General features: G+C 36.2%; 1 protein-coding gene across 19 annotated transcripts in view; it reads right to left on the reverse strand.

The window, feature by feature from the left end:
* Nucleotides 1-22,084, reverse strand: part of PPP1R9A (protein phosphatase 1 regulatory subunit 9A) — a 384,913-nt gene that overhangs the window by 123,337 nt on the left and 239,492 nt on the right. For all 19 annotated transcript variants that reach the window (XM_015134297.3, XM_015134296.3, XM_015134293.3 and 16 more), the window contains exon 5: nt 3,910-4,014. In XM_015134297.3, the coding sequence (XP_014989783.1) occupies nt 3,910-4,014 (105 nt within the window). The remainder of the gene's footprint in view (nt 1-3,909; nt 4,015-22,084) is intronic.

Consider the following 22,084-nt stretch of genomic DNA (forward strand, 5'->3'; position numbering starts at 1 on the left):
TTCCAGGTGTGAGCTACTGCGCCCAGCCCAATTTTCAATAACATTTATAGTTTTCTTCTTTAAGCCCTCACCAGCCTCCTCCTCACAGGCTATCAGTTTTCTCCCAGCAATCACTGTAAGATCTCTTTGGCTTTTACTAATACTCTCCTCATAGTCCTTCCAGCCTCACTAACAGTCCAGTCCCAAAGCTACTCCCACATTTTCAGTTTTTGTTAAACTGCAGCCCATGTTCAGGTACCAAAATATGTGTAAGTTGTAGATGCTGATACAAATTACCCCAAAACTTATAAACGCTTATTATCTTCCATAGTTTCTGTGAGTCAAGAATTCAAGGGAGGCTTGTCTGTTCAATTGTGGCTTGATGATTCTCACAAAATTCAACCAGTTGTTAGCTGAGGCTGCAGGCATCTGAATGCTTCACTAAGGCTGGAAGATCTTCAAAGGTGCCTCCCCACATGGCTGGTTAAGTTAGTGCTGGCTGCTGGCAGGCTCAACGTCTTCCCTGTGTAGGCATCTTCAAAAGGGTAGTTGAAAGCATTCTTGATATGGCAGCTACATTTCCCTAAAATTGGTGATCCGACAGAGCAGGGTGAAAGCTACAGTGCCTTTTATAACTTAGCCTCAAAAGTCACAGATCATTACTTTCATATTCAAATTATCATACAGACTAGACAGGAATCAATACAGTAGAAAACCCAAAAGAGAGTCAATAACCAGGAGGAGAGGATCAGAAGAGGATCAGTAAATGAATGCTATGGAGAAAACATGGTAATTGGGATAGAGTGAATTGGAGTTTGGACAACATAAATATGAGAAAAGCTCATTCACTGAAGAACTGATATTTGAACTGAGACTTGATAAGGTGGAAGCAGCCAATTGCATGTCATGTGATACAGAGTTTTTTTGGGGGGAGGGAGTAAAGCAGGGAAGAGGGGCAGAAGACAGGGAATGGCATAAATAAAGGATAATACTTGGAGTATATTAAATTTGATGTGCCTTTTGGAATGTCATATGAAGAAGTCAAGTAGGAAGCTGGATATACTATTCTTAAGCTCTGGGCAGAGAGAATGGAGTTAGAAATAAAAACAGAAAATTGAGAATAAAGCATAGAACAGTTAAAATAGCCCATGCCTGAAAAAACAACATGGTAATCTGGAAGAGAAAATTTAAGAAACTCTTATAGCATACTAGCAAAAAGTCAAACAGATGGAGATCCTGAGAGAAAATAAGATTCTAGAGAATATGCCCAGAAAATCTAAGCCCCACTTAATATTGGTTTGAGAAGAGAGGCCAAAGACAATGCAAAAGAAATAAAGCAAATAACCAAAGCATAATAGAAAATTTCCCAAACCCAAGTCTTCAGACTGAATCCCAAGCAGAATTTCACAAAACCAAATAAACACAGATCTAGTTACAGCCTGATAAAAATTACAAAAACCCAATTATAAGAGAAAAAAATCCAAAAGAGGGGGTAAAAAAGAAAATACTATAAAGGATTACAAATCATATGAACATGAAACTTTTCATTACCGATTGTAAATATTAATAGACAATGAAGGTAATTGGAAATTAAACCAATCAGATTCCACCATACATCTATTTGAATAGTCAAAATCCAAAACACTGACAACAAATGCTGGCAAGCATGTGGAGCAATAGGAACTCTCACTCATTACTGATGGGAATACAAGATGGTACAGCCAGTTTGAAGATGGATTGGTGGTTTCTTACAAAACTAAACATACACTTACCACATGATACAGCAATTATGCTCCATGCTTGGTATTTACCCAGTAGAATAGAAAACTTATGTCCACACAAAAACCTGCACATGGGGCTGGGTGCAGTGGCTCACACCTGTGATCCTAGCACTTTGGGAGGCTAAGGCGGGTGGATTACCTGAGGTCAGGAGTTCAAGAGCAGCCTGGCCAATAGGGCAAAACTCCATCTCTACTAAAAATACAAAAATTAGCTGGGCGTGGTGGCGGATGCCTGTAATCCAGCTACTTGGGAGGCTGAGGCAGGAGAATTGCTTGAACCCAGGAGGCAGAGATTGTAGTGAGTGAAGATGGCACCAGTGCACTCCAGCCTGGGTAACAGAGCAAGACTGTCTCAAAAAACAACAACAACAAAAAACAAAACAAACAAACAAACAAAAAACCCCTGCACGTGGAAGTTTATACAGGTTGAGCATCCCACATCAAAATATCTGAAATCCAAAATGTTCAGAACACTCAAAACCTTTTGAGCACTGACACGACACTCAAAGGAAGTACTCATTGGAGCATTTCAGATTTTGAATTTTCACATTAGGGATGTTCAGCTATTAAGTATATATTGCAGATACTTTAATATGCCAAAAAAAAAATCTGAAATCAGAAACATTTCTGGTTCCAAGCATTTAACATAAGGGATACTCAGTCTGTACTAGAGTTAAGCAGAACAAGGTCAATTTCTTTTTCCATGATAGCCCTTCATGTATTTGAAAACTATAATTATGTCCTTCCGTGAGGGTAATGGTGAACAAAGCAGACTGAAGAAGCGAGAATGTGAAATCAGACAGACCAGTTAAGAAGACATTTGAAGACTTCTGAAATCTGTACAAGGCGAAAATAATAACACAAGATTATGCAGTCAACAGAGGGAAAAAAAGGCATGGCTATGGTTTCATGTAACTACAAATTCTTTTCCAACTGAGAAATGTTCTTATGAGTTGAATGTATATCTTACCTATTTCATTTTAAAATTTACTTTAAAGTCTAATGGACAGCTTCAAAACCAAGTTCTATATTGACATGGGAAAGTGCTCTTAAGAACACACAGTGATCTTCAAAATAACAATCACATTTACTGAATGGGCCCACCCACACAACTCAGAGAGCACCACGCAGTTTTGCAATTATTTTACACACTTTTCTCAGGACTGTGGATATTCTAGAAACATCAACATAGCACCCACAGAAGTAGTTTAGGTAATATTCCTTAAGGCATCCCTTTAGCATTAGAAGATGATTTACAGTTGAAAAAGCCTAACGTCTAAAACTTAAATTCATGCTTCAGCAAAGTAAGACATACTGCAATAATATCCTAATGTTACTGTCTATATAGCAATGTTAACTCGTTAATGTTTTCAGAGTATTTAGCAGTTTCATTTTGATAATGAGAACACCCAACCATTTTCATCATTACACATACTAAATAATGTTTCCTTAATGTTTCTTCCACAAGAGGTATGGAAAACTATATGATATAAGCAATACTTAAGTAAGTAACCTATAAGCAAAAAAATACCTGATTTCAAACCTTGACTTCAACTAGCTCTAAACTGCTTTCTTACTTGTTTTCCAATATACAATATTCACAATCCCAAGGTTGAATATAAATTTCAAGGTCCAAAAAAAAATTGCACCCTAAGTGCATTAAGTTGGAAACGTTATAATTCATCAAACATTGGTCATGGCTGATTCCTTAAAATAATATATACATTTAAAAAATATACTTACCTTTATTCAACCTGATTATCTAAAAAACATATAACATTGACCATATGTATAATCATTTCAAGTATTGTATAACTATGTTCCTTAAAAAGATTTGGGACCTAATTCATATTTATTGAGGTTATAACTAGAAATTATATCTTCCTGGAAAACATAGTATTTTAGAAAGATATGAAGACAAGCACTTGCACTTGTCTTCATATCTTTCTAAAATACTATGATTTGTAATTTTAAATTCCATTTTCATGAACTAATTATAATAAAGGTGAAAATATTTAAAACTGAAAGCAAAGTTTTACTATTCAGGTAAAATTGTCATTGTAATTACATTTATTTGCAGGTTAAAGTTTAGAAAATTAAAATTCAACTAAAGTAACAACATGGTGTATATTAGAAGACACATATTTACCTGACATTGCCCTTGGTGTTTCTGAGAACTGTTGCTGCAAAATTCTGTGTCACACCCACCAAGCTGATTCCATCCACTTCTACAATCTGGTCATTGACTTGTATTCTTTAGAAAGAGGAAAAAAATTACCCACAATTAATTTATGTAATAATCATTTCCAACAAATCAGTTGACGAAATATGTGATTTTCAAGATACTCTTTTTGATCCAAAATCTATATTTTACATACAGTCAGTCTTGCTTTCTGTTATCAGTGGGTTCCACATCTGTAGATTCAACAAATTGTGGATATAAAATATTTTGAAAAAATAAAAAAAGTAGTACAATAAAAAGTACAAATTTAAAAACTTAACTATACAGCATTTGCATTGTATTACATATAAGTAATCCAGAGATGATTTAAACTATTCGAAAGGATGTGCAGAGGTTATGTGTAAATATTATCTCTATACTATACTATAAGAGACTTGAGCATCCACAGATTTTGGTATCCACTGAGGTCTTACAAAGAATCACCTGTGAATTCCCAGGGATGACTACAGAAGCTCCAGATCTTAGTCAAACACTAAATGTTTTAAAAAGACTATTTCCATTAAAAACTGGGCAAAAAACATGAACAGACATTTCTCAAAAGAAGACATACAAATGGCCAACAAACTTAAAAAAATGCTCCACTTCACTAATCATCAGAGAAACGCAAATCAAAACCACAGTGAGTTACCATCTCACACCATTCAGAATGGCTATTACTAAAATGTTAAAAAAAACAACAACAACAGATGCTGGGGAGAATGTGGAGAAAAGGGAATGTTTATCCACTATTGGTAGGAATATAAAGTAGTTCAGCCACTGTGGAAAGCAGTTTAAAGATTTCTCAAAGAACTTAAAACAGAACTACCATGTGATCCAGCAATCCCATTACTGGGTATATATTCAAAAGAAAACAAATCTTTCTACCAAAGTGATACATGCATGTTCACTGCAGCACTGTTCACAACAGCAAAGACATGGAATCAACCTAGATGTCCACGAATGGTGGATGAGATAAAGAAACTGTGGTAGACATACACTATGGAATACTATGTAGCCATAAAAAAAGAATGAAATCACACCATTTACAGCAACATGGATGAATTTGGAGGCCATTATCCTACGCAAACTAACACAGGAACAGAAAACCAAACACTGCACATTCTCACTTATAAGTGCAAGCTAAACATTGGGAACTCATGGACATAAAGACAGCAACAACGGAAACTGGGGAGTACTAGAGGGGAAAGGAAGAGAGGGAGGGGAGCAAGGGCTGAAAAACTAAATATTGGGTACTATGCCTGGTACCTGGGTGACAGGATCATTCACACCCCAAACCTCAGCCTCACACAATATACCCAGGTAATAAATCTGCACATGTACCCTGTGAATCAAAATATAAATCAAAAAATAAAAATAGAGACTGTTTTAAAGGACAGAAACAAGTAATACTAAATGGAGACATTCGGTTTACCAAACATCCATATTCCTATCACAAAAAGTGATAACTGCACATGACATATTTACATATTTATATCATTTTTGTCCTCAATAGCTGTACGTAAAACATAAGAGATCCAGTTGAAATATGCTTTGGGCCTAATACCTAGTCTCACAACACATCTATCTTCCCTAAGGAAAAACTTAACCAGGAATTACAGGGAATCCTTCCCATTCAAGGTGTACGCTTCAAATATGTAATGCTCATTCATGTGCGTGTGTATACTTACATATACATACAAGTGTTTGTGTGTGTGTTCATATTTATGTTTATGAGCAGTGTATGTATTGATACTGTTTACTGTATAATACTTTTACATTTCTATATATATTTTGTATATATCACTTTTATTCTTCATAACGAAATACTTCAAACATGAGAAATGTAGTGAAATAGATAATAAACTTTCATGTACCCAATACCCACCTTTATTAAATCCTAGCATTGTGCTATATTTGAGTCATATTTTTTCTTTTTTTTGTTTTTGTTTTTGTTTTGAGACAGTGTCTCCCTCTGTCACCTAGACTGAAGTGCAGTGGCGTGATCTTGGCTCACTACAACCTCTGCCTCCCGGGTCCAAGAGTCTCCTGCCTCAGCCGCCTGAGGAGCTGGGATTACAGGTGTGCACCACCAAGCCCGGCTAATGTTTTTTCTATTTTTAGTAGAGATGGGGTTTCATCATGTTGGTCAGGCTGGTCTTGAACTCCTGACCTCGTGATCTTCCCGCCTTGGCCTCCCAAAATGCTGGGATTACAGGTGTGAGCCACCACGGCCGGCCCGAATCATATTTTTTCTAAAGAAACACATTACAGAAAAGACGAAGTCCATTTATTATTTGTCTCTAGTTTTATTCCTTCATTGCTTACACAGAGGTAATCACCATACTAATTAGATGACGGGTTGACGAGTACAGCAAATTACCATGGCATGTGTATACCTAGGTAACAAACCTGTACATTCTGCACATGTACCCCAGAACTTAAAGTATAATAATAATAATAATAGAATAAAGTTTTCTATTTTTTGAAACAGAATCTATATATATGCATGAATAGGCATAATTTATATACATTTGTTTATTTTCAAAAATTATGAAGTATACCTCTCTTTCTGCAACTCAGTTTGCTTCATTCAGCATTACATTTGAGATTTAACCATGACTATAACTGTAATTCTACCAAATTTATTTTAACAACCATATAGTATCATCTTTTATCAATATGCCAAAATGTATTTATTCATTATTTTGCAGCTGGACAATTGTGTTGTTTTCCATTTTAACTATAATACAATAGTGCTGTAACAGTCAATTTCATACATGCGTCCTTGTGCACATGAATGAGTTTCTCCAAGATATATATCCAGAAATAAAATGTCTGAGTCAAAGAAAAGAATATAAGCATTTTCAATTTTATTAGACAACAAATCTCCACGCCCTCAGGAATACTTGTTATGCTCAGATCCTTTAAGTACTGCCAATCATATAGGTGTAAAAAGATAGCACAATGTGATTTTAATTGCATTTTCCTGATTACTAGTGTGGGTAAACATTTTTTCATATGTTTATAGGTCACCTGTCTACTTCCACAAATTGTCAAATCATTTCTTTTACCCATTTGTTACACTGTTGTTGTTGGGTTGAGTGACTTTTCTTATTAATTTACATGAGATATCTTTATATATCTTGTATATTAATATTTCCTAAAACATATTGCAAATACTTTCACCCTACCTGTAGCTGGTCTTTTTGTATTTCTTTGAAACATGGTGGTTTAGAGGAAAGTAATTTTTTAAAGTATATCCACATTTGTAAATAGGTATTGTTTTCTGTTTTGTTTAAGAAGGACTTTTCTGCCCAAAGGTTATAAAAAGACTCTATATGTTCTTCCCTTTTTTGGGAGGTGGGGGATGCAGTCTCACTATGTTGCCTAGGTTGGTCTCAAACTGCTCGTCTCAAGAGATCCTCCTGCCTTGGCCTCCCAAAGTGGATCACAGCTATGAGCCACTGCTTTGGGCCTATGTTTTCTTCAAAATGTATTAACATTCTGATTTTCCATATTTAGGTAGTTATTCACCTGGAAATTTTCTAAAATTATAGTATGTGTTGGCAATCTAATTTTATTTTTTTAAAATATATAAACAACTGGCCAAACAACATTTACTAGAGTTCATTTTCCCCCAGAGTTAAGTAGTGCTATATAATTCAAGCTTTCAAATGTGCATCATCATGTTTGTAGGTTCCCTATAGGTTCTATTTATCTCTTTGTTTATCCTTGCATCAATGCTACATTGTCTTAGCTAATAAAGCTTTATAACTAGTTTTTGCATTTCATAGGGCAATTCTCCTAAAATGGTTCATTTTCTTCAAATTTGTCTGAGTCATTCTTGATACTTTGCTCTTCCTAATTAGTTTTGGGCTTATTTACCAAGTAATATGAAAATATTTGTTATGGTTTTAATGAAATCAGACTGATTTTAAAGATTACCTTGGGGAGAACTGACAACTTTATCATATTGACTTTTCCCTTCAAAGAAAATTTGAGTGTTACCATAAGCGCCCCTGGGTAATGGTGGCATAAATCACATTTTGATCCCAAATGTTAAGAAAAGTTTTTCAAAGCTTGGAAATAAGGTCAAAAGTAGGGCAACATATTCTTTCATTGTCATATGAAGGCACTGTTTAACAGATCCATACAAGGATAATTCAGGGAAATGGACTTATTTGATTCACTGTTTACTACTGACTAAAGGTTCTAGTTACAGCAGCAGCCACTCCAGATGGCCTGCCGCCGCCATCAGGCCGACTGCAGCAGGGAGGTGCCGCCGAGGCTACATGCTCCATGGAGCTCCAGGCAGCAGGGGACAAGCATAAGCCCTTCTCCTTCTGAGGTGGGGTGGGAGCTCCCTGGGTGCAGCTGCAGCTGCTCAAATTGCAACTGCAGACCTGGGCCTCTGGCTCCATGGAAGAGGCAGGAGCCTCACCTTCCTGGGAAGGGCTGCAGGTGCCCAAGCTGTGGCTGCAGAATGGAGCTTCCCTGCACTTTTGGGGGACCAGAAGCAGGCAGGAGACCCACTCCCCTAGGGTCACTGCAGCAGCCCATATTGTGGCTGCAGACCCAGGTATCCCTGCACTCCGTGGGGGAGGCGGTAGAGCTGAGAAGGCCCCCCTGCCCCTGTAGGCTCAGAAGTACCTGCTCCTGCTGCTTGGCTTCTCCCTGCTGTGGGCACCTGCTCCCATCTTGGAGCAAATCGGGACCAAGCCCATGTGCCATGAACAGCAGGGGGAGGCAGACAGATACCTGGGCAGAAGGGGGCAGATCTCTGAGAAAAGGCCTGAAGCCTGGGGACAGGACTGCCAGTCCTGCTGATTTGGAGGACAAACTCATGGTGGTTTTTCCTGGGTCCTCCCATGGCTTCCTATGGACCAATCAGCATGCACTTTCCCTCTATAAGGCCTATAAAAGCCCCAGGCTCAGCCAGAGCACAGCAGATAATGGGATGACCAGCTGCAGAAAAGAGCTACCCTTTCCACTGACAGCAGGAGATGTCCCAATAACCAGCAGAAGAAAGAAGCTACCCATTCTAGGGCCTCTTTTCTGCTGAGAGCTTCAGAAACCTGCAGAGACACTGAGACTACCAGCTCGATAGCAGAGTGCAGCAATCCACACCAGGGCTGCCTCTCTGCTGAGAGCTAAGAAGACAATGGGATGACCTGCCTGCTAGGAGGAGCTTCCCTCTCCAGGGTCTCCTTTCTGCTAGGAGCTGAACACTCATCAGGACACCCTGGCTGTGGAAAGGAGCTACCATCTGCAGGTGTCCTGTGTGCTGTTCTATGGCTCAATAAAGCTCCCCTTCATCTTGCTCATCCTCCACTTGGCTCTGTACCTCATTCATCCTGGTTGCAGGACAAGAACTCGGGACCTACCGAATGGCAGAGCTAAAAGCTATAACACAGGGCTGAAACATGCCCCTTGCTTGCCACATTGAGGTCAAAGAGAAGGAGAGAAGAGCTGTGCCTTCTCAGGCAGCCCAGACCTGAGAGCTCCCTGAGCCAGGGTTGTGACTCCCTCTTTGGGATCCTGTGGTGCCTAGTATCTCCAAGCTTCCAGGTGCCACTGCATTTCCCGGTGCCAGCTGGGGATGCTGCCTGCAGTGCACCTTGTCCGGCCACAGCCTCATAGTTGGCCAGTGCCTGTGCCAGCACCTCTAACTGCCCACCCCATTGCAGCAGCCGGCATGTGTGATTGCACAGTGGCTGAACCCCATGCTCCCTCACACACCCCTTGCCACTCCATGCCTGACTTGCCCTTGGCAGGTATGGGATCCAGGCCAGTAGCGTAAGCCGAGCATAGCCTGCCAGGCCAAGTGGGCAGAACAAGCCCAGTGGGCCTATGCAAGATTTGGGCAAAGACATCACCAGACAGAAAAGCAATACCCCAAAGATCTTGTGACACTAGGCATAGTGAAGTTCTTTATTAATTTGTAGATTTTTATCCTGGAAAATTCTAATATTTTCAACTATTAAAAAAGATAATCCCCAAAATAATGGTTTATTGTCATGTAAAATATTAACTAGATTGTATGTATCTTAGCTATATTATTCTAACATAAAATTCATTAATTTGTCTTTAAGAAACTAGTTCCTAAAATGCACTTTGAACCATATTTATAATCTCACTAGTCCTCTACTTAATTAGGAAGTGGAGTAAAGTATTTGATATATTTTCTTTTTATGTTTACAAAAGTCACAATTTAAATTCTTTGAATATTAACATGTTATAGTTTTGGAGGATTCACTGAGATACTAAAGTGGGTTCATAAAGACAACCAAACTGTGATAGCACAGAAATGTACTTCAGGAGCTGTTTAGGAGGGACTTCTTTTCTTTTTCCTCAAAGTGATTCTCAAAAAGCAATAGAGTACTGGTGCAGTGGCTCATGCCTACAATCGAGCACTTTGGGAGGCCAGAATTGTTTGAGCCCAGGAGTTCAAGACCAGTACAGGAAATAGTGAGACCTTGTCTCTACAAAAAATACAAAAATTAGCCAGGTGTGCTGGCATATGCTGTGCTTTTTGTCCAGCTACTTGGGAGGCTGAGGTGGAGGGATTGCTTGAAACTGGGAGGTCAAGACTGAAGTAAGCCATGATCCTGCCACTATACATCCATATGGGGGAAAGAGCAAGACTCTGTTTCAAAAAAAAAAAAAAAGGGCAATAGAACTTTACCTTTGCTGTGATGCCAGTCCACTACAAGTTGGCTTTTTTCTTTAAATTTTGAATTTTTCATTTTCCTTTCTAGTTCTTCACCATTTTGGTTCTGGATATAGTTTCCACTAGAAGATGATAATGATGATAATGATAATCCCCATGCATAGCATTAATAATTGGGAACGTAATTTTATAATCTGAACTTTAGAGACCTCTGTTAAGATTAAAGGGATTTCTTGTCCTTCATATGAGACATGAAAAGGAATGAGAGTTGCCATTTTTTAAATTCTTTGTTTCACTATTTGTACATCCAAATAATTTCATAAAACATTTTATAACTACTAGAAGGGAAAATAATCTTTTGAAATCTTAAACAGTGAACTTTGGTGTTTCCTTGATTACCTAACCTGTTGCTGAGACTGTATAATTAAAGCTACAAATTTCATTGTGTTGCTATAACTCAGAAGTCATTCTCTCTCATTATGTATGAAGTATTTTCCTAAGAAGAATATTAATAAATAAAATTCAGAAATCTCTGAATTTTAAGGAGCTAAGATATAATTGGTTTACATAGTATAAGAAGTTCATGAATCTACAGTAATATCTAAAGAAAACTTCAAATGTACTAGAAATTTAGGGGAAAAATTCTTCTTACAGTATCTGCTAGCAGATTACAAAGATTTTAATTTATGAATCTAAATTCATGCAATAAAAGTGAATCTTTGTAGACTATGTGTTAAGCCACAAAACAAGTCTCAACAAATTTTTTAAAAATGAAATCACATCAACTATCTTCTCAGACCACAATGGAATATAACTAAAAACCAGTAATGAGAAACTTTTAAAAAATGTACAAATACAAGAAAATTTAAAAATATGCTCCTGAATGAACACTGGATGAATGATGAAATTAAGAAGCAAATATAAAAATTTTTTGAAACAAATGAAAATGGAAACACAACTTACCAAAACCTATGGTAGATAGCAAATGCAGTGCTAAGAGGAAAGTTGATATCCATAAACTACTACATAAAAAAAAGATACAAAGAAAAAAAAACCACAACTAAAAATAAGTAGGAGGAAACATATAATAAAAAGTAGAATTAAACAAAATGGACACTAAAAAAGACAACAAAGGATAAGATCAAAATAAACACAATCAGAAACAGAAAACAGACATTACAACTAATACCACAGAAATACAAAAGTTCATCAAAGACTATTATAAGCAACTAAATCCTAATGAACTAGAAAGTTGGAGGAAATGAATAAATTTCTGGATACACATATATAGGTTACTGAGAGTGAATTAGGAAGAAATAAAAAACTGGAACAGATCAATAGTAAGTAATGAGATTGAGTCAGTAATAAAGTCTCCCAACAAAGAAACGTCCAGGACCGGATGGCTTCAATGCCAAATTCTACCAAACTTTCAAGCAAGAACTAAGACCAATTCTCCTCATTCGAAACATGTAAGAAAATATCACATGTACCCCATAGATAGGTACCAATATAAGGTATCAATTAAAAACTATTTAAAAATTTAGTTAAAAACTGATTCTTTGGACAAATCAGACTGATTTAAAAATTTTGTCTGAAATTCATAGCTATGTTTTCTCCATAATTTTGTACGGATGTTGAGTTTCTGTTTTCAGAAAAGACTAGTTAACCTGAACTTCTTAAAATTCTGATAATAGTGTATTGATCAGATAAGCTAATGATATCCATATCTAAAGTTTAAAATGATAAAAAAGTAAAACTGTTTGACTGAACTGAATCATGATTCTAACAATGTTTTGTATCCATACCTACATGTTTTAGAGTGTCCACTTAAATGTGATTTCTAAGATTCTTACATACTTATCTTCAACATCTTGAATAACAAGCTTAGTGCTTACAATATACAACTCTACTTCTTACCTTAAAATGTTACAGTGTTACCATGATTTTACATCATGTTAATGAATGTGCTCACTCTTGTCACTTGATGAAGACATAAATATAATGTATGTGAGATGGGCCCGCAGTGGCTCATGCATGTAATCCCGGCATTTTGGGAGGCTGAGGTGAGTGGCTCATTTGAGGTCAGGTGTTCAAGACCAGCCTGGCTAACATGGTGAAACCATACCTCTACTAAAAATACAAAAATTAGCCGGATGTGGTGGCAGGTGCCTATAGTCTCAGCTCCTTGGAAGGCTGAGGCAGGAGAAACATTTGAACCTAGGAGGTGGAGGCTGCAGTGAGCTGAGATAGCACCACTACACTCCAGCCTGGAGGACGGAGCGAGACTCTGTCTCAAAGAAAAAAGAAAACAAAAAGGGGGTGTGGCTGTAGAGAATGATATTTCCTAGTCACCTAAATTGCTTGTGCATGATAGGCAATTATCAAGTTCCTATCTACCAGAGAAGCTTAAATAGAAGTTAATTAACAATGGTAATATGGGTAACTTTGAGTCCATTTTAGCAGGGACAGTTTTAAGAAAAAGCATAACTATGTAGGTGAGGTAACAGGATAAATGTTTATTTTTCAAGAAAAAGGACAGAAGTTTAATTCTCAGATAAAGTGAAAGGTTGCTCCAGAATTAAGAAGAAACAAAATGAGGACAACAACTTGAGTGTACATAGTGAGTTGAGGAAGCTTTAAATAAGAGTTTTTATTTGCCTTGATTTATAATATTGGGACAAAACGGAAGCTGTAAATGGGTTAAAAATTTGACACAATTCACTCAGCTTTGAAAGCTTTATTCATAATATAAATTAGAAAAAAGAATGCATGGATCCTTTACTGTAAAATATTAATGCAAATATAGAATAGATTACATATTAAAATAACAATTTATCTGGAATATTTAGTATTCTCTTATTAAGGGATTTTAAGAGATTATGCTACTCATCAGGATGAATTTCAGGTCAGGCGCAATGGCTCACTTCTGTAATCCCAGCACTTTGGGAAGCCAAGGCGGGTGGATCACAAGGTCAAGAGATCGAGACCATCCTGGCCAACATGGTGAAACTCCGTCTCTGCTAAAAAACAAAAATTAGCCCCGTGTGGTGGCATGTACCTGCAGTCCTGACTACTCAGGAGGCTGAGGCAGGAGAATTGCTGGAACCTGGGAGGCGGAGGTTGCAGTGAGCCGAGATTGCGCTACTGCATTCCAGCCTGGTGGCAGAGTGAGACTTAGTCTCAAAAAAACAAAACAAAACAAAACAAAAAAACAAAAACAAGCAAACAAAATGAATAAAAGAATGATTCTCAGTACTACATGTTGACTTTATCATTTCCTTTATTAATGTAAAAAATAAAAACAAACATAAATAAGCAAAGCTTCCTACAGTAACCTTCTCCTACCTATTTTGGAAATTAATAAACTTTCCTTTTGTAAGGTATTTGTATGTTCAGAACAAAATTAAGTGGGAAATTTGGAGAGTTTCTCTATAGATTCTGTCTGCATACATGCACAGTCTCCCCCCATCAACATCTTACATGATAGTGGTTCACATATTACAGGGAAAAAAAAAACCTATAGAGATACATCATTAGGTTCAAAGCCCACAGCTGGCATAAGCATTCACTCTTGGTATGGCACATTCTATGGGTTTTGACAAATGTATGATGAATGGCATGTGTCACCATTATAGTATCACACAGAATGGTTTCATTGCTCTAAAAAATCCTCTGTGCTCCACTTATTCATCCCTCCCACCCACTTAATCCCTGGCAAACAATGATCTTTTTACTGTCTCCATAGTTTTGCATTTGCAAGAAAGTCAAATAATAGGAATTATAAAGCATGTAGGCTTTTCACATTAGCTTCCTTCATTTACTGATATGTATTCTTCCATGTCTTCCCATGGCTTGATAGCTCATTTCTTTTCAGCACTGAATAATATTCCAATGTCTGGATGTACCACACTTTTTACATTCACCCAGTGTAGGACATCCTAGTGGCTTCCAAACTGGAGTAGTTATAAGTAAAACTGTTATAAATATCTGTGTGTAAGTTTTTGTGTGGACAAAAGTTTTCAGCTGGGTCATATCTTGCATTCCCACCAGGTATGAATGAGACACCTTATTGCTCTACATCCTTGTCAGCATTTGTTGTCAGTGTTTTGAATTTTAGCTATTGTAACAGGTATATAGTGGTATCTCGTTATTGTTTTAATTAGCAATTCTCTCATAACATATGATATTAAACAACTTCTCATATGCTTACTTGTTTTCTGCATATCTTCTTTGGTGAAATGTATGATCCGGTCTTTTGAGCATTTTAAAATCAAGTTATAGTTTTCTTATTATTTAGGGTTTAAGAGCTTTTTGTATATTTTAAATAACAGTCCTTTATTAGTTTTATCTTTTTTAAAACTTTATTAGTTTTATCTTTTATAGTCCTAGCCTATAGCCTGTCTTCTCATTCTGTTGACACTACTTATCACAAAACACAAGATTTTGATTTAAAAGAAGTCCAGTTTTTCAATTATTTCTTTCATAGATTATGCCTTTGATGCTGTTTCTAGAAAGTCATTGACAGCCAGATACGGTGGTTCACGCCTGTAATCCTTCGGGAGGCCCAGGTGAGCAGACAACAAGGTCAGGAGTTCGAGATCAGCATGGCCGATATGGTGAAACTCCGTTTCTACTAAAAATACCAAAAAAATGAGCCGGGCATGGTGGTGCATGCCTATAATACCAGCTATTCAGGAGGCTGAGGCAGGAGAGTTGCTTGAACTTGGGAGGCGGAGGTTGCAGTGAGCCAAGATTGTGCCACTGCACTCCAGCCTGGGTGACAGAGCAAGACTCTGTCTCAAAAATAAAAAATAAAAAGTCATTGCCATACCTAAGCTTACCTAGATATTCTGTGCTGTCATTTAGGAGTTTTTGCTTTTGCATTTTACATTTAGGTCTGTAATTCATTTTGAGGTAATTCTTGGGAAGGGTGTAAGGTACCTGTTCAGATTTTTTTTTTTTTTTTTTTTGGCAGGGGGATGTCCAGTTATTCCAGTACAATTTGTTGAAAAGACTGTCTTTTCTCTAACGTATTGTTTTTGCTCCTTTACAAGGTTCAGTTGAGTATATTTATGTGGGTCTATTTCTGGGCTTTCTGTTCTGTTCCACTGCTCTCTTTGTCTATTCTTTTGCCAGTACCACACAGTCTTGATTACTGAAGTTTTATAGTAAGTCTTGAAGTCAACTAATGGCACTCCTCCAACTTTGTTATTTTCCTTAAATATTAAGTTGGCCATTTTGCATCTTTTGTCTTTCCATATAAACTTTAGAATCAATTTGTTGATATACACAAATTAACTTGCTGAAATTTTGATTGAAATTTCATTGAAACTTTAGATTAAGTGGGGAAGAACTGACATCTTCTTATCCATGAATGTGCAATATCTTACCATTTATGAATTATTTGATACCTTTGATCACAGTTTTGTAGTTTTGCTCATATAGACTTTATATTTTATTAGGTTTATACCTAAGTATTTTCATTTTTAGGGGTGCTAACAGAAGTGAATTTTAATGTGTTTTTAATTTTCAATTCTACTTGCTCATTGCTGTTATATAGGAAAATGATGACTTTTGTATAATAAGCTTGTATTCTTAAACCTTGCTATAACTGCTTATCAATTTTCAGAGGTTTTTTAGTCTATTTAGTCTAGGATGTCACTGTGATCAAAGATTCAAAGACTTTTATTTTTTCCTTCCAAATCTGTGTTTTGTTCATTTATTTTTCTTATCCTACTGCATTAGCTAGAAAACAACTATAAGAAAGGATATCATTGTCTAGTTCCTAATCTTAGGAAGTTTTTTAGTTTCTCACTATTAAATACAATGTCAGCTTTAGGTGTTCTGTAGGTGTTTTTTTCAGGTTGAGAAAATTCTGCTCTACTCCTAGTATACTAAGAGTTTTTCTCATAAACTGATGATTTTTGTCATGTCAAATGCTTTTTTCTGCATCTACTGATATAATCATGCTATTTTTCTTCTTTAGCCTGTAGATATGATGGACTATATTCATTGACTTTTGAATGTTGAACCAGCCTTGCATATATGGGATAAATCCCATGTAGTTACTGTATATAATTCCTTTTATATGTTGTTGGACTCGATTTGTTAATGTTTTATTGATATACATTTCTATATATCAATATACATATTGATATATATTTGTTTTTGCATTTATGTTCATGAGAGATATTAATCTATAGTTTACCTTTCTTGTAACATTTTTGTCTGATTTTGTTGTTAGAGTTCTGGTGGACTCACAGAATGGAACAGGAAGTATTTATCATCTTTGCTTCTATATTCTGGAAGAGATAGGAGAGGATTGTATACTTTCTTCCTTAAGTGTTGGGTAGAATTTACCAGTAAACCCACCTGGCCCCGCGTTGCTCTTTCTTTTTGAAGGTTGTTAATCTCTTTTTTTTTTTTTTTGTATTTTTAGAGAATTAGGGTTTACCATGTTGGCCAGGCTTGCAGCCAACTCCTGGCTTCAAGTGATCTGCCCATCTAGGCCTCCCAAAGTGCTGAGTTTATAGGCATGAGCCTCTGTGCCCAGCTGGTTGTTAAATATTGAATCAATTTCTCTATTAGATATAGGACTATTCAGATTGCCTATTCTTGTAAAGTTTTGGCGGATTTATGCCTTTGAAAAAATTGGTCTATTTCATCTTGATTGTTAAACTTGTGGGCACAGAGTTGCTCACAATATTCTTTTATTATCCTTTTAGTGCCCATGCCATCCACAGTGAATTGTCCTCTCTCATTTTTAATATTAGTAATTTGTGTCATCTCTCTTTTTTTCTTAGCCTGGTTAGAGGCTTATCAAAAATACCGATCTTTGCTAATAAAAAGCTTTTGGTGTTACTGACTTTCTCTACTGATTTTCTGTTTCCAATTCACTGAATTCTGCTCTAATTTTTATTATTTCTTTTGTTCTCCTTACTTTGAATTTACTTTCCTCTCCTTTCTATAGTTTCCTAATGAAGATGCTTAGATGGCTGGTTTTAGAACTTTCCTCTTTTCTAACACATATGCATTCAATAATATAAATTTCCCTCAAAGCTCTGCGTTCACTGCATCCCAAAATTTTTAATATGATCTATTTTCATTTTCAATGAGCTCAAAATACTTTCTAAAAAATGACTCTTCACAACAAAAAAAGAAAATTTCAGGCCGATATCCCTGATGAACATCGATGTGAAAATCCTTAATAAAATACTGTCAGACCAAATCCAGCAGCACATCAAAAAGCTTATCCATCACAATCAAGTCAGCTTCATCCCTGGGATGCAAGGCTGGTTCAACATATGCAAATCAATAAACATAATCCATCACATAAACAGAACCAATGACCAAAACCACATAATTACCTCAATAGATGCCGAAAAGGCCTTCGATAAAATTCAACACCCCTTCATGATAAAAACACGCAATAAACTAGATATTGATGGCACATATCTCAAAATAGTAAGAGATATTTATGACAAACCCATAGCCAATATCATAGTGAATGGTCAAAAGCTGCAAGCATTCCCTTTGAAAAATGACACAAGACAACGATGCCCTCTCTCACCACTCGTATTAAACATAGTATTGGAAGTTCTGGCCAGGGCATTCAGGAAAGAGAAAGAAATAAAGGGTATTCAAATAGGAAGACAGGAAGTCAAATTGTCTATGATTGCAGATGACATAATTGTGTATTTAGAAAACCCCATCATCTCAGTCCAAAAACTCCTTAAGCTGGTAAGCAACTTCAGCAAAGTCTCAGGATATAAAATCAAGTTGCAAAAATCACAAGCATTCTTATACACCAGTAATAGACAAACATAGAGCCAAATCATGAGTGAACTCCCATTCACAACTGCTACAAGGAGAGTAAAATACCTAGGAATACAACTTACAAGGGATGTGGAGGACTTCTTCAAGGAGAAAAACAAACAACTGCTCAAAGAAATAAGAGAGGACACAAACAAATGGAAAAATATTCCATGTTCATGGCTAGGAAGAATGAATATCATGAAAATGGCCATACTGCCCAAAGTAATTTACAGATTCAATGCTATTCCCATCAAGCTACCATTGACTTTCTTCATAGAATTTGAAAATCTACTTTAAATTTCATATAAAACCAAAAAAGAGCCCATATAGCCAAGACAACCCTAAGCAAAAACAACAAAGCTGAAGGCATCATGCTACCTGACTTCAAATTATACTACAAGGCTACAGTAACCAAAACAGCATGTACCAAACTGATACCAAAACAGATATATAGGCCAATGGAATACAACAGAGGCCGCAGAAATAACACCACATATCTACAATATCTACAATCATCTGACCTTTGACAAACCTGACAAAAACCACCAATGGGGAAAGGATTTCCTATTTAATAAATGGTGTTGGGAAAATTGGCTAGCCATATGCCAAAAACTGAAACTGGACCCCTTCTTTACACTTTATACAAAAATTAACTCAAGATGGATTAAAGATTTAAAAATAAGTCCTAAAACCATAAAAACCCTAGAAGAAAACCTAGGCAATACGATTCAGGACACAGGCATGAGCAAAGACTTCATGACTAAAACACCAAAAGCAAAGGCAACAAAAGCCAAAATTCACAAATGGAATCTAATTAAACTAAAGAGCTTCTGTACAGCAAAAGAAACTATCATCAGAGTGAACAGGCAACCTACAGAATGGGAGAAAATTTTTGCAATCTATCCATCTGACAAAGGGCTAATATCCAGAATCTACAAAGAACTTAAACAAATTTGCAAGAAAAAAACAACCCCATCAAAAAGTGGTCAAAGGATATAAACGGGCACTTTTCAAAAGAAGACATTTACGCGGCCTACAAACATACGAAAAAAAGCTGATCATCACTGGTCATTAGAGAAATGCAAATCGAAACCACAAAGAGATACCATCTCACGCCAGTTAGAATGGCAATCATCAAAAAGTTGTGAAACAACAGATGCTGGAGTGGGTGTGGAGAAATAGGTATGTTTTTACACTGTTGGTGGGAATGTAAATTTTTTCAACCATTGTGGAAGACAGTGTGGAGATTCCTCAAGGATCTAGAACTAGAAATACCATTTGATCCAGCAATCCCATTACTTGGTATATACCCAAAGGATATAACTCATTCTACTATGAAGACACATGCACATGTATGTTTATTGCAGCACTATTCACAATAGCAAAGACTTGGAACCAACCCAAATGCCCATCAATGATAGACTGGATAAATAAAATGTGGCATATATACACCATGGAATATTATGCAGCCATAAAAAAGGATGAGTTTGTGTTCTTTGCAGGGACATGGATGAAGCTGGAAACCATTATTCTCAGCAAACTAACACAGGAACAGAAAACCAAACACCACATGTTCCACTCATAAGTGGTAGTTAAACAATGAGAACGTATGGGCACAGGGAGGGGAACATCACACACTGGGGCCTGACGGTGGTGAGATTACAGGTGTGAGCCACCATGCCCAACAATTTCTGTCTTTTAGTTGATGCATGTAAACCACTGACATTCAAAGTGATTAATTGATGTACTTAAACCACTGACATTCACAAGTAACAAATATTGACTAATATCTACAATATTTTCTACTTTTTTCTATTTGTTGCCTTTGTACTTTGTTCCAACTTTTGTCTTCAATTCTTTTTCTGCCTTTTGTGGTTTTAATTTTTAATGAATCTTGAAGACTGAATTTTGGGGCTGGTTTCCCATGCTCATTCCCATTCTTATTTGCATTCCTTAAACTTTAATATAGTTGGTCTGCGCCACTAACAATATATTCACTGCAGACAGCATCAGTGATGAAAAGGTGAGAAGGTTCTCTTTTCTGTTTTATCTTAGCTCTTCTACTTGTAAATATTAGGTGATCTCCTCTAAATAAGTGGCATTGTATTATTTCCCTGAATGCTTGAAATGTTTATTACATATTTAGATTTGGGATAGCTAGTACGGACATTTCTACAATATTCTTCCAATCCATGAATACGAGGTATCTTTCCATTTATTTGTGTCTTATTCCATTTCTTTCACCAATGTATTACAGTTTTCAGTGTGCATATCTTTCACTTCCTTATTTAAATATATTACAAAGTATTTTATTATTTTAGATGCTATTGTAAATGGTATTGTTTTCTTAATTTCTTTTTCAGATAGTTCACTGTTAGTGTGTAAAATACAGCTGATTTTTGTATGTTGTCCACTCAGTAAACTTGATCCTGCAAGTTTGCTGAATTTATTTATTAGTTCTAACAAATTTTTGGTGCGCGCTTTAGCATTTTCTTTAATCAGGTCATGTCGTCTACAACAGGAATAGTTTACCTTCTTCCCTTCCAGTTTGGATGCCTTTTACTTCTTTTTCTTGCCTAATTATTAGGCTAGGACTTCCAGTACTATGTTGATAAGTGGAAAGAGTATCTGTGTCTTATCCCTGATCTTAAAGGTAATATTTTCAATTTTTCACCATTAGTATGATGTTAGCTGTAGGCTTGTCATACGTGGACTTTATTGTGGTACATTCCATAATAGAAAACAACATAGAGGTTCCTCAAAAATTAAACTGAACTACCATATGATCCAGCAATCTACTTCTAGGAATATATTCAAAGGAAATAAAATCACTATGTGGAATCACTATTTTCCATGTTCATTGCAGCATTATACACAATAGCCAAAATATGAAAAAAAAAAAAAAACCTAAGTGTCTGTTGATGGATAAATGGATAAAGATAATGTGATTTTACACACACACACGATAAAGTACTATTCGGCCTTAAAAAAAGGAAATCTTGTTAATTGCAATAACATGGATGAATCTGGAAGACATTATGCTAAGTGAAATAAGTCAGACACAGACAAGTTCTGCATGATCTCATTTATATGTGGAATCTCAAAAAGTCAAACACACAGAAATAGAGTAGAAGGCTGGTTATTAAGGGTTGGGGGGAGTGGGGCAAATGGGGAGAAGTTTATCAAAGAGTAGAAACTTTCTGTTATAAGATGAATAAATTCTGGAGGCCAAATGTATAGCACAGTGAGTATAGTTAACAATAACGTGTTGTGTACTTATAATTCACTAGGAGAGTAGATCTTAAATGTTCTCACCACAGATGAAATTAACTATGTGAGCTGATGACATGTTAATTAGCTTGATGAATATGTTAATGATGCACTCATTTCACAATGTACATGTACATCAAAATATTACAATTTTTACTTGTTAATTATACTTCAATAAGCCTGAAAAAATAAAAACAAATTAAAAATTAAAAGAAGATTTGGGACAGGAACTAGAACTAGGAAATGTCAAATAAAATATTAGCTAATTCATGTGATCAGACCTGTCTTAATCATCCTTGCTAGATAATACTTCCCAGGTAGTACCAGCCCAGGTAATAATGAATTAGC

The sequence above is a fragment of the Macaca mulatta genome, chromosome 3 (assembly GCF_049350105.2).
Source record: "Macaca mulatta isolate MMU2019108-1 chromosome 3, T2T-MMU8v2.0, whole genome shotgun sequence".
NCBI classification, from domain to species: Eukaryota; Metazoa; Chordata; class Mammalia; order Primates; family Cercopithecidae; genus Macaca; species Macaca mulatta.